The 12,901-nt window shown below is 55.7% G+C and overlaps 4 protein-coding genes across 4 annotated transcripts; 1 reads left to right on the top strand and 3 right to left on the bottom strand.

Moving 5' to 3' along the window:
• Positions 1–445: 445 nt before the first annotated feature.
• On the bottom strand, positions 446–1,898 carry JCM15063_003334 (J domain-containing protein; the record flags this gene model as incomplete). Its single annotated transcript, XM_076675255.1, has 2 exons — positions 446–1,186; positions 1,251–1,898. The coding sequence occupies 2 exons, from the start codon at positions 1,896–1,898 to the stop codon at positions 446–448; spliced, it is 1,389 nt and encodes a 462-aa protein (XP_076537339.1).
• A 1,088-nt stretch (positions 1,899–2,986) lies between these two features.
• VAS1 (valine--tRNA ligase) lies at positions 2,987–7,330 on the bottom strand (the record flags this gene model as incomplete). Its single annotated transcript, XM_076675254.1, has 15 exons — positions 2,987–3,205; positions 3,282–3,460; positions 3,529–3,640; positions 3,707–3,910; positions 3,977–4,132; positions 4,196–4,276; positions 4,339–4,385; positions 4,447–4,825; positions 4,912–5,082; positions 5,150–5,311; positions 5,379–5,990; positions 6,055–6,256; positions 6,331–6,495; positions 6,562–6,865; positions 6,928–7,330. The coding sequence occupies 15 exons, from the start codon at positions 7,328–7,330 to the stop codon at positions 2,987–2,989; spliced, it is 3,396 nt and encodes a 1,131-aa protein (XP_076537338.1).
• Positions 7,331–7,524: 194 nt separating this feature from the next.
• On the top strand, positions 7,525–8,661 carry JCM15063_003332 (uncharacterized protein; the record flags this gene model as incomplete). The annotated part of the gene is made up of 1 exon (XM_076675253.1): positions 7,525–8,661. One exon carries the CDS (start codon positions 7,525–7,527, stop codon positions 8,659–8,661), a length of 1,137 nt encoding a protein of 378 aa, XP_076537337.1.
• A 125-nt stretch (positions 8,662–8,786) lies between these two features.
• On the bottom strand, positions 8,787–11,418 carry JCM15063_003331 (uncharacterized protein; the record flags this gene model as incomplete). The annotated part of the gene is made up of 10 exons (XM_076675252.1): positions 8,787–9,436; positions 9,517–9,556; positions 9,626–9,730; positions 9,799–10,038; positions 10,117–10,210; positions 10,276–10,613; positions 10,673–10,809; positions 10,881–10,988; positions 11,076–11,228; positions 11,292–11,418. The coding sequence occupies 10 exons, from the start codon at positions 11,416–11,418 to the stop codon at positions 8,787–8,789; spliced, it is 1,992 nt and encodes a 663-aa protein (XP_076537336.1).
• Positions 11,419–12,901: the final 1,483 nt, after the last annotated feature.

Below are 12,901 nucleotides of genomic sequence, written 5' to 3'. Positions count from 1 at the left end.
ACTCGACCCCGTTCCTGTGGGCGTACTTGCTCCAAGACCGACCAGAGTGTTGCGTTAGTCGCGTCTTGATGAGATCTCGTGTCGGAACTGCTCGTGATGCAGCCGATCTGGTTTCCGTGACGTGCGCGTGCGGTAACGAAGACTCGCTAGTATGAGAAGAATGTGATGTCGGAAAGTGTAGAGACTCGACGGACTCGATCCGGGATCCGAGATCCGCTGCGCCAGGATCTGTCTGTTTAGGTTTGGGTAGACACTTCTCACGTTCGATCCGGGAACTAGAGCGATCCAGTATCCGTTCATAGATCTCGTTAGGTCAAACTCGCAGGACGGAAAGCGAAAAGGCGCGACCGAGGCCCGAGCCCCTTAGCCGCAACGTTCCTCTGATGCTTCATGAAACGCAAAAACCGGGAGGTGGTTCGAATACACAATTGTAGATAAGGCAAAGTCAATTCGACATAGGGTCTGGATCTGCTGGCGACAGCGGGGCGCATGCTGATCGTTCCACCCTGTCTTGCTTCGATATATCCTGTGGTTCCGGCTCGTCTTTGTGCGTCGGTTCCAACTCGATGAGTGTGGTAGGGGGTGATGTCGGAGGAGATGGAAGAGACTCGAAGGGTGGTACTGGTATCGGCAGACCTGAATCTTGATCTTCTGTGTCTGCGCCCGTTCTCGTCCTGCCGGATTTGACCGCAGCTTCCCACGCTTGCCCCGTCACCGGATTGCTCTTGAATCGCAAATCTTCGAACGTGCGAACCATCTGTTCCTTGACCTGCCGGACCACACGCGCTTGTCTCTCCGGCACGCCTTCCTTGGGTTCGGACGATTCCGAGTCGGGCTGAAGCAAGAGTGGCCGCAGCTCGAGATGTTGCAACCCAACCGCTTCAATCTCGGCCGCAGCTTGGAGCTGCGCGATCCGGCTCAACAGCGGTTTGAGTCGTTCGGCATCCTCGAGCGCGAGTTGCAGAGCTTGCGCTTCCGACGACTCGGCGGACACCGGAAGAGGGAACAGGATAGGGGACAGCTGCGACATGGCCATCGAGATCGAGATGAACAGCTGTCGGAGGAGGATGATATGCTCGAACGTGAGGCGATTCGGGAACAGGAACGAGAATGTCGCCGAGGGCGCAGGACGAAAGAGGAAATGGAACTCGAGCGATACGCAGAGACCGAGTACGAGGTACCGCCACTGCCGTGACGAAAGCATCGGGGTCAATAATTTGTCTGCGTTCGCCAGGCAGGAGGCTGCTTACAAAGTTGTTCCGACGCTCGTCCTTGCGGAAGAAGCCGATGCCTGCGATGGACAGTAGCGCAAAGACCCAGAATGCGCCGGCGTTGGTCGCGCCTTTGACGAGGAACTCTCGGTTCGTAACGAGTTTATCCCAGTCTGCAATGCCCGGGCCGAACCGTTCATACGCCCACCGTTTCCCATCGTTCTCGAGAATTTCAACCCCTCGCCTCAGCTCGACGAACAAGGCTTCTCCCTGTTTACCGACCTTGTCTGGATGAAAGATGCGCGCAAGTCGCCGCCATTGCGACTTGACCGCGGCGGTACCTTCAAGCTCGACCGTGTCTCGGGAGAGTCCGAGCAGGGTATAGTAATTTTGGTGTCCACCAGAGGACTGAGACTGGTACACGCTAAAGACCGAGTAGGTGAGGTAAGCCGAGACGAGTGCAATGCGAGCGTATCGAAAGTGACGTTGGGCGGTTGAGTTGGCTTTTGAGACTTGCGTCGGAGACGCGTTTGGCGGAAGTGTAGGTCGTGATGCAGGCGAGACGCGGTAAAATGTCGAGAGGAGGAGGTTCGTGAACACCGAAGGTAGGAAGGTCCAGCATATGATCGAGGTTATGTGCGCCGTGATGCCATTGTCGCCCCTCGCGCTCATCCCGCCTGTTTTCATGACGCCGTTGAGAGGCAGACACACAGCATGGGGTCAGCATCAGTCTCGTGACTCGGGTCGATACATTTTGCTTGTTGAGTGGATCAGACGCTGTTTGTTGGAGCAGCTACGCTCTGTCTCAGGACCGCGACTCTCCCCCTCGTCTTCGCCCATGAGCGAGAACAGTCCTCCCGCTCCGCCATCACGTTTGCTGTCCGCTTCTCGCAGGGTGGAATGTGCGCTTCGTATGTGCCCGCGACCATCTTGTCGAGCTTAGGAGAGAAGGTCGCATGGCATACGACTGCGTTCAGATGTTTCCTCCCCCTCGTCCTGAGACGAGAGTCGACGGGAGAAGCGTTCATGATTCCTTCTGCTTGTAGTCTCCCGCCCGAACAGGACACCCGTTCCGGTTGTAGTCTTGAAAGTGGAAATATCCGGAAGAGTTTGGCATTGTTGAGGAGCATTTTTGGGAAGACGTGTTGGACTCTGCCTTTACGCCGAACAGGTTCATGGAACTTGAGAAGTCGGGTCTTGGTTTATAAAGAGTCCATCCGGTCGCTTCCCCTTGATGACCTGCGCTCCTTTGACTTAGCTCTGCAGTCGAAGCAAGAAACCCAGCTCTCGCAGGGAGTGGTGGTTACGCTTGACGACGGCGCGCAGACAAGCGAGAGGAGCGAGAGCCGACAATGGGAGCGGGTACCGGTTCGCTGAGCGTCGTCTGCTCAGTCGTGACCTGGCTCCATTCGTAGACGAGCTCGGATGGCTCTGGAGCAGCTCAAGGTGTGCAGCAGACGACGTGCGAGTGGAGCGATCGAGCGAATGATGAAAGCGGTGCGAGGAGGTTTCGGTACGGGAGAGCCGATTCGAACCTTTTACTAGGAATCATGTCCATTGTAAAGCCAGTAACGGGGAAGTAGCGACTTACCGCGAGCCACAGACGAAATGGGGAAAGCTCGGAGGAGTGCTTGTTGGAGTGATCTGGCGCACGCGCGCGGCGTCGGCGGGACAAACTTTCAATTAAATCGCACGTGCAAATTTTTGGTTTCTCATCCTGTGTATGCCACTTGAATTCCCGTGGCTAAAATCTACGAGGAGATACAAATGCGAATCTACATGAGCGTCTTGAAGTTCTCCATCGCTTTCGTGAGCGCTTCAATCTCAGTTTCCCACTCCTTGACCTTCTCGGCCTCCTTGTTCTGAACCTCGACAGGACGCTTCGTCGTATAATCGGGTGCCGAGCGTTGCTTGACGAGCTTGTCTCGCGCAGACTCGGCGAACGTTCGCTTCTTCTCGGCCTTGTTCAATTCGGCTTGAGCATCAATGACTCCCTGCACGAGCAAGTGAACGGTGTCCGTCAGTGACTGTACAAGATGACAATGACAGGCTGGCAGCGTAAAGTCATACCTTGAGCAAAAGCGAAGCTCCGAGTTCCGAACCAATGTTCTCTCCGACGCAGCCGACGGGAATGTCCTTCTCGTCCTCGACCACCGTGAAGGCAGTGCAGCCCTTGATGAGGACGCTGAGCGCCGACGAGGCGTCCCGGTACGTCTGGGCGAGCGCAGGGTTGCGAGCGTGGAAGAAGACTATCGCAAAGTGACCAAAGGAGGGGTCAAGGTCTTGCCAGGCGACACGGAGGAGTGATAAAGCTTACCCTGCAGTTTCGAGTTAAGGTTGTATCCGGTAGCGGAAGAACGGATCGATCGAATCGCGTTGAAAGCGAGGTCGAAATCGCGTTCAGCCTCGGGGAAGTTGCGCGACGCATCCTGTAACGTATATCAATAAGCGCTCAGTTCCTCCAAGCTGCAATGGAATAAAACACCGGAACCTACAGCCTCGGGGAACTTGGCCAACATGATCGACTTGGTTTGGTCGGTAGGTCGTCGGGGCAATCGTTGCCAAAGCTCCTCGGTGACGAACGGCATGAAGGGGTGGAGCAGTCGCAGTCCGTTGTCGAGGACCGTGTAGAGAGTGTTTTGAGCCGAGAGGCGGGCATCCGCGTCAGCCGCAGGGTCGGTAACGAGCTTGATCGCTTCCTATCAACCGCGGAAACGAACAGAGTCAGTCTCGCAGCCTTACCCTGGCTGTGGAGCTCAACGTACAATGTAAACGTCGCAGATCTCGTAGAGCCAGAAAGAGTAGGCGTCGTTGGTAGCGGCCATGAAGTTGCGCTCAGTCAGAGCCGTGTTGACCTTCTCAGCAGCGACGTTGAGCTTGTGCAGGATCCACTTCTCGACAAGCGATTCCTTGCCAGTAGGCTGTAAGAAATCAGTGCCTGTCAGTTCTTGATCCATAAGCCGCTTGAGCGAAACGAGATCAACCTTTTCCGAAGGCGAAGGAACGAAACCTCCTTCGAGCTTGAGCATGGCGAACTTGGTCGCGTTCCAAAGCTTGTTGCAGAACTGTCAGAGGAAGGAATCCCTCAGCACATTCAATCGCGGAAGATCCCAAGGAAGGAACGGACCTTGCGGTAACCCTCGACTCGGAGGATCTCGAGGTTGATGTCTCGGCCTGAACAGTCAGAGATTTAGTCACACGATTGGGAAGTTCGTGCGAAGCGGTGCTGACGTACCTGCGGACGAGTAGTTGCAGAGAGCGAATCGAAGCGCATCGGTACCGCATTGGGGGATACCAGCCGGGAAATCCTTCTTCTGTCCCTTCTCGGCCATCTCGATCTCCTTCGCGGCGAGGTTGCCCATCCTGAGCTGCTGGTGCAGCGCTTCGAGCGTAGCGCCCTCGATCACGTCGATCGGGTCGATGACGTTGCCAAGCGACTTGGACATCTTGCGTCCGTGCGCGTCTCGGATCATGGCGTGGCAGAACACTTCGGAGAACGGAACTTTGTCGGTGAGGTAAATACCGAGGAGGACCATGCGGGCGACCCAGAAGAAGAGGATGTCCCATCCAGTCTCGAGTACCGAAGCAGGGTAGAAGTGCTTCAAGTCAGGGGTCTAGGGCAGACAAGATTGGTATACAATCAGTCGGCCGGCCTGTGAGCATGGGAAAGCCCGTTTGAGCGAGATAACAAGGAGCTCACCTTCTCGGGCCAGCCTTGGATCGACCAGGGCCAGAGACCAGACGAGAACCAGGTGTCGAGAACGTCTTCGTCTTGCTCGAGCTCAAACTTCTTGCCAGCAAACTTCTCCTCTGCTCGTTGACGCGCTTCCTGCTCGGTTCGGCCAGTGACCCAGTACTCGCCCGAAAGACGCTGCAGGAGCGAGAAATCAGTTACATGCGAGCGAGTCTCCTTCGACGCGAACGACACTGCAACTCACATCCTGCTGATCCACTCCTTCGATCTTGACGAAGTAAGCCGGTGCGCGGTGTCCCCACCAAAGTTGGCGCGAGATGCACCAGTCCTGGATGCCTTCGAGCCACCTGTACCAGTCACCTTCCGAAGCTGCCGGACGAATCTTGAGCTCGCCGGCGCGAGTGCGCTAGTTCCGCCCACAGTACCAGTGTCAATGATCTGCGAAAGACAGGCGAGATTTCCAAGAGACTGACCTCGATAGCTTTCTCAGCAAGGGTCTTGCAGCTGACCCACCATTGAGGCTTCATGACACTCTCGATCACGTCTCCACTCTTGGCGCAGACAGGGATCTGCATGGGGTTCTCGGCATCTCCAACGTAGAGTCCCTTCTTCTTCATCTCCTCGATGACCTTCTTCCTCGCGTGGAATCGCTTCATGCCTTCGAATTCGGGACCGGCGTTCGCGTTGAGCGTGCCGTCGTCGTTGAGAATGTTGATAAACTCGAGCTTGTGCCTCATTCCGACTTCGTAATCGTTCGGGTCGTGTGCCGGAGTCATCTTGACCGCTCCCGTACCGAACTCTCGGTCGACGGCGATCGCGTCGGTGATGATGGGGATCTTGCGGTCGAGGAAGGGGTGGAGGGCGAACTTGCCGTGAAGGTGCGTGTAACGTTCGTCCTCCGGGTGGACAGCAATGGCGGTATCTCCGAGAAGCGTCTCAGGTCGGGTCGTGGCGATGACAATCTTCTCATCCGAGCCCTCGAGAGGGTAGGCGAAGGAGGTGATGACTCCGAACTCGACCTTGTCTTTGATATCGTAACCCGGGACCGAAAGCAAGGTTCGGCCGGTGATGTTTTTCTGGTCGACCTGCGAATCTCGAAACTCAAGGTCAGGGCGTTGTAGTGCATCGATCTCTAGATTTCCAACGTACCTCGAGATTCGAGAGAGTCGTGTTCATCGCGACACACCAGTTGACCAAGCGGTTCGCGCGGTAGATGATGCCGTCATCGTGCAGTTTGACGAAAGTCTCAGCAACCGCGGTCGAAAGGGCAGGGTTCATCGTGAACGCGACTCGGTCCCAATCGCAAGAGACTCCCAAGCGACAGATCTGGTTGGTGATCCTCGATTGGTATCTGTAGGGAATGGTTGCAGAAATCTTCAGTCTCTCTCGCGCAATCACGAAGAGTTTCCTCGGCTCGAAACTCACTCCTCCTTCCAGGCCATGCATCGCTCGAGGAATTTTTCTCGTCCGAGGTCATGTCGAGACAGTCCCTCGAGTTTCGCGAGACGCTTCTCGACAACGGATTGAGTTGAGATACCGGCGTGGTCGTAACCGGGCACGAACAAGGTCGTGAATCCTCGCATACGGTGCCTGTTTGTCGTTCAGTACGAGATGAGCAGAAATCGAGAAGAATCGAAGAGACAGAGGAAGACTTGCCATCGGATGAGGGTATCTTGCAGACCGAACGCGAGGGCGTGTCCAATGTGGAGACTTCCAGTGACATTGGGGGGAGGAGCAGGGATGACAAAGGTCTTTGCCGGGTCGAGCTTGTCCCAGTCGAGCTGAGCTTCGCCTTGGGCGTCGCGAGGGAGGAAGTTGGGCTCGGGGTCGAAATACGAAAACTCGGACGGGTTTGCGGAAGGAACTGCCGGCACAAAGAGCTGACATTGCTTCCACCACGAGTACCACGCCTTCTCGACGTCGGTAGGGTTGTAACCCGAAGCCATCGGGTTCGAGAGATCTGCAAGCCATCAAGTTAGCTTTCTGTGCCCCTCACGACTGGGTCCAAATATGGCAGCTAACCTTTCTTGTCACCCTCTGGCACGTCTTTGTACGGGGGTTCCTCGACGACCTCTTCCTTCTTGACCTTCTCCTTCTTCTCCTTCTTCTCGCCCGAAGGCTGAGAGGTGTTGAGTTTGGTCGCGTTGCTCGCCTGCTTGAGAGCCTTCTTGGCGGCGAGTGCTTTCTCCTTCTCGAGCTTCTTGAGAGCCGACTTGGTCAACGGAGCGGGCGAGACGCCATCAGCGCTGTCGACGGGCGCGGTCGATCCGGCTGCGGGCTGCTCCGCCGCGGCGAGGGGAGCGGTCGAGATCGGGGCGTTGCCAGACATGGTGTGAGGCTTGTAGATGATCTGGCTGCGGATAGCAGTCGGAGCGGGAGTGAATCGGGATCGAGTGAACAAGAGTGCACGCGAGCGCAAGAGCATAAACCGACGTCCAAGGTCCTATTCGTTTCTCTGCTGACGACTCTGGCACAGGGGGGAATGCGCAGGCCGATCGAGTCGAAGGTGACGATGGGGTGGAGCGTCGCGGAGTCAAGAAAAAGTCCCGTACGCGAACTTCGAAGCGTGTTTCATCTCCGCGGGCCCACTAGCCGGCGTTGCTTCCGTCGCTCTTTGGCATGAAACGGTCCGAATCTCCTCGAGAGTTGCCTGAAGTAGCTCGCTATCGGCATCCGACCCCGCAAGACCCCGACGCGGACGACTTGGACTTGCTCCCGCCTACGTTCTCCGTCGCGTCTCGAGACGCGACCCACACGTCCCGCACTGCTTCCGCCAAGAAGCGCAAGACGGCACAGACGATCCAAACTCCCTCCGCTTCTCCGCGTCATGTCCCGTTGCCCGAAACGATCGCGACGAGTTCCCGCTCAGAGCCTCACCTCGCCCTGCCCGCCAAACAGAAGAAGCGATCGTCTCTCGTCTTTCGTAGCGACAAGGACGACGGCGACGCTTCGCCCAGGAAGGAACGCATTCTTCGCAGGAGGGCAACAGCAAAGGAAACAGAGAGACATCTCGCCCGGTCTCCTCGTCAACCCGATTGGCCTGTTGATATCGAGCGAGGAGGACAAGCACCTGTCAAGACTCCGAGGAAAAAGGTTCCGCTGCAGCAACCACAAGAAGTGGCTCGAACCGAACGAGCGCACGGAGGAGATTTCAGAACCTATCATCGCGTGGCCGCGCCAACTGAGAAATCAGGTGAGCCGGTCGAGCGCGTGAGAAGACCAGTAGAAGAAGACGACTGCGTCGTGATTAAAAGCGAAAACGACGCCGGAGCGCCGTGGTCTGTGCAAGCCGAGCTACCAGTCCGACCCCACGAAATCGATCAGCTCGCTCCAAGCACCAGCTCGCCCCGCAAGCGATCAAAGCGGTCCGATCTTCGACCTCCCGACCTTCGACATCCCACTCCTCCACCTCATAGTCCATCTCGTTCTCGATCCCCCTCTCGTCCCATCCCTATTCCCGTCTCGCAGTCACCTGCTCCAAACGCAAACGTGATCCCTTCTCTCGCGGATTTCCTGCACTCTCTCGATCTTCCAAGACTCTCGCGTCTCGTCCCTCACTTTCACGAGATTGGTGTCGAAACTCCCGAAGAACTCTTGGCGTTTGCGAGCGATTCCGCCGTCGGCAAACGTAGGCGCGAAACCGTGTGGACCTTGATTGGACAATCGGAACGAGATCACGGTCGAGATTTGAAGAGGTTCGAGAAGGAAACTGTCGAAGCGAGTCTCGAAGAGGCGAAAAAGACCTGGATCTGTTGAGCTGTCGTGGTTGTTTCAATCTCTGGATTTCGTTTCCCATGTTGTTGACCCATCTCGCGGATTCGCAAAATTCCATTTGCGACTGATTGTAACGATAATTGACACAACACCCAGGCTCGCTGGTATCAAACGCTATTGTCCCCTCGAAGATGTTTCTTGTCGAAAGAGTCTCGATCCGACCACTGATCTGCCTGCCTGCCAAGATCCCCCAACGCATCCTCATCTTCATCCTCCTCGCCTTGACTGCCTAACTCGTTCTCATCGGCTTGATCGTCGTCGTCGTCGTCGCCGACATCAAACACTGTGACTGGTTCCGATCGTCTCGATGCCGACCGCTCTTCCTCGTCACTCCTCGCTCTCGTCCTCGTGTACGGTTCCCTGTCTTGTAACCTGATCGCTCGTCCTTTGCCTTTCGCGCTCGTACTCCATTGCGAATACCTGCGTTGTCGCCTCCACCTCAACCCGAGCCACAACAGGCCTGCAATCACGACGAGGAGTACGACCAGTGCCGCGGTCCTCCTAGGCCCGTAGTACCGTTCGTGGTTGATATCGAACCCGTCTTCCATTACCTTGTCTCCCGAACCCGGGGACGATGAAAGTCCAAGAGGATCTCGTGATCCATCGAGCGATGCGTTCGGATCCTCCGAATCGACGATCGAAGAACCGTTCGGGTGCGTCGAACCGAGGATCGTGTCGAGTTCGGAAGAGCCGACACGAGAAGGGATTAGTGCTGAGGGTCCTGCTGAACCGAGCGTGTCGACTGCGAGGAATCGGACTGAAGAGGTGCAGTCGAAGCCATGATCAATCAATTACGCTGTTTCCGAGCGAGCACAGATGGTAAGAAGAGGAGCTCACGTAACATGTCATGCGCTGCGAGCGGCTGGTCCATCGGAACCTGTAGCAATATCTGCAGGGTCAATACGGGAGGTTCGAACTGGGCGACACCGACCGGAACAAACGTTACCATGTGCGAACTATTCGACACTTCGACGTAGGTCAGATTCCCCCTCTTGGTCCATCTCCCTGCAGACCTCCCATCAACTGTCCAATCGAGCGGTTCTGTCCCGTTCTATGCGTAGAACGGCGTATCAGTATATATATACTCGGCAAATGAGGAGGAGGAGCAAGATCACTCACGAAACCTTTGATCCCCTCCCATTCGAGTTGCTCGATACTTTGTTCGATGCCGATCCCAGCGCACATGAGATCTCGATCTCCGGCGTACAGCAAGATGGGGAGAGTCTTCAAGAGATTCGGAAACAGATGGATCGACGGTACAGATTGAGGCGTCCAAAAATGGGAAGCGACCGTGTTGTCGCAGTGAGTCCATGGCCGAGGCGAGTCTTCAGCGTGCAGCGCTTTGACCACTTTAGGGTCCTATTCGATTGGAAGATGACATAGTGTGTGAACGAGCTGAGCAAACAGTATGTGATAAGAAACAGCCTGAGAACGAACCCTGAGATACTGCGTTACTTGCGACAAGTCCGGTGGCCACTCTGTTCCGCAGGCGTAGTACTGGGAAGTGTCGTACGCATTGAGACACAGTCCACTGATCCGTGAGCGAGTAAGCTAATCGCCAAAATAGCAAGAGAAACTGCACAAAAATCGGCTTACTCTTGCATCGTCGCAGCGCTCATTACGCCGAGGATCTCCTCGCATTCGTTCACGAGGACGGTACCTTTGCCATCTCTTCCGGGTTTGTACAACTCGTCGAGTCGCTTCTCGCATTTATTGACAGCTTTGAGCACGTTGGTGTATCCGGCAGTGCCCTTCTGAACGAGCTGTTTCTCGACGAGGTAGTCGAGGTACGCAGGATACTGCTGTCGCGGTGATATCCAACCATTGCCGATGAGGAGACCTTTGAGCGGGGTCGAGACTGTGGCGGAGCGTTGAATCGCAGAGGCGATGTATGGTATATATTGACCCGCATAAGATTCACCTGCCAAGTAGGTCTGTCGAGCGAGCTGATCAGTATTGATTGTCGGAACGGCTCGAAGGGACAACCTCTCACATCCATGCTGGCGTATTCCGGGAAGATCAAGTACAGATTCTCGAGAAACTTGACTACCTGTTCGGCCGATTCTGCGAGTTCTCGAACGTTGTCGTTCTTCGTCACGTACGAGTATCCTGTACCTGCAGGTTGGTCGACTGCTCAGAAGAACATATAACGTTAGCCTGGCCGAACGCACATACAAGTTCAGCAGAACCTAGTGCCTTACGAAACAGGACATTCGCATATTCGTTCCAGGCGCCCTTCTCGACTTCTCGCACCGATCCATCTGGATTGATCCTATAGGGTCCCAATTCGATCAGAGCGCCGTCGAAACCTGGTTCAGAGTTTCAAAAGGATCCGTATCGTCAACCGAACATGGTACGTGGGGGAAAGTACGCGACAAGGCAGACAGAGCACTTACTGCTGCAGCCTGGACCTCCATTGAACCAGATGACGAGACGCTGCCTGTTCGGGATGTGCTTGTTGCGTGCGAGCAAGAAGTACAGGTGTGCATCCGAGACGCCCGGAGTTGCGGCAGGCAAATTACCCGCAAACAGCGTCGTCCGGAGGCTCCCTGCATACAAAGGCTCGTCATAAGTGAATCAGGAATCTGCAGTGTGTCCGCAGGTGGACTCACCTAGTCCTGGTAGCGACGGGACGTAGAGATCGGAAGATGTGGGTAGCCTCGCTTTGCGCTGGCGTTTCCTGCTCGGTTGGCGACGTTCCTGATCGTTCACTGCATGTTGCGGAGTGACGCGCACCATCGCCTGTAGCGCAGTATCAGAGGGGCGAAGTAGCTATAGCGCGTATTCCAGAGGGCACCGCCCGGCGCCTCAACCTTCCAGTAGCATACACGATCCGATTTTCCAACGCAAGCACTGGTCGAATAATGACTGATACGCGAGAACCAGCGTCTTGTAGCGCAGGAAGACAAAAACAGTCCGAGGCATGATACGTGATTGCGCAAAAGCTCAATCAAAAGAACAGAATTGCAAAAGTCGGCCAAGTGCAGCTTTGTGTGTACAAGCGCTTGAGGGTACAAGACACGGAGTCATCTCATTAAGCGCAACGAGGCGGAAGCGGGAGAGTCCGGCACATGACGCGAAGAGGAAACTTTGACATTCTCGTCAGCTTCGCTTGCGCTTGTCCGCCTCGATTCTCTCCCACGCGGCTTCTGCTTTGTAGTAACGTTTTGAGGTGTTCCAACCGGCGCTTCTGGCGGCAAATGCGATTCGAGAGCGGCCGAAGATCCGCTTCGGGCATATTTTCTAGGCACTGGAGTCGATGTCGTGGGCTTGCGGTGAACGTCGTCGTTTTTCTTCCTCGAAAACGTAAGCGAAAGTCCGAGAACTGGCGAAACTTGATCGTGCTCACCGAATGGTACCATGTTCTGGCCACAACAATACCTCCCTTTCTTTCCGATTGCGCGATCGCAGCTACATAGCTTCCTGTCTCGCTGATTGAGAGACGCTTTCGGGCGATTTCGAGTTTGGAGGGGAGTTTTCGGGCCTTGCTGACGAAAGCGAGAATTGAGAATTTGAGCTTGCGTGTGGTCCTGATCGAAAGTATCTGTCTCGGACGTACGCCAAGCGGACTTAGACAAACCCAGAGCTCAGAAGCTCATGACAAGTAGACGGCTCTCACTCACCGATGTCTGCGGTACCTAGTGATTTGGGAGCGGCTCTCGACTCTGCGTTGAGAGCGCCATCAAGGGTGTCGGTTGTAAAGTCACGAGTTGAGCATTTCACAACTCGTGCAGATTCGATCGCACGCCCTGTTGCGGTGCGAGAGACCGGCCGAACCGTCGCGCAATAGAAGTTGTCAAAGTCGAAGTCTGCGTCCCCATCGTCATCGATCTCAAAGACGCTCGAAGTCTCTACCGTCACGCCAGAGAATGTGGATTGATGTGGGAGCGTGCGAGAAGAGCGCGAGGGCGGGAGCTCTGGAGAAAATGAAAGTTGACCGCTTCCCGGGATAGTCTCGTCCTGGATCGCAATCCACACCTCATCCGCCGCGGAATTGTCTTGAGCCTCCCAGCTGAACTCATGAGAGGAGGAAGAAAGCGAGAGCTGTCGCAACTTCCTTGATCGACTGGGCGATCTCGTTGGCTCGTCATGTCGAGGGGGAGTCGGAAGCGGGTCCGTGCTCGGTGTGATGTGAAGTTCTCGACTGATCCGCAGAGAGGGGATGAGGCGAGGTAGCAGTTGCGCCGAGAGATGATCGATCGAGGCAGGTCGGAGTCCCTCG

The sequence above is a fragment of the Sporobolomyces koalae genome (genome assembly GCF_050403365.1).
Source record: "Sporobolomyces koalae JCM15063 DNA, S_koalae_JCM15063T_v1_ctg1, whole genome shotgun sequence".
Lineage (NCBI taxonomy): Eukaryota > Fungi > Basidiomycota > Microbotryomycetes > Sporidiobolales > Sporidiobolaceae > Sporobolomyces > Sporobolomyces koalae.
Note: the sequence above shows the minus strand (reverse complement) of the source record. Positions and strands in the feature narration are given on the sequence as shown.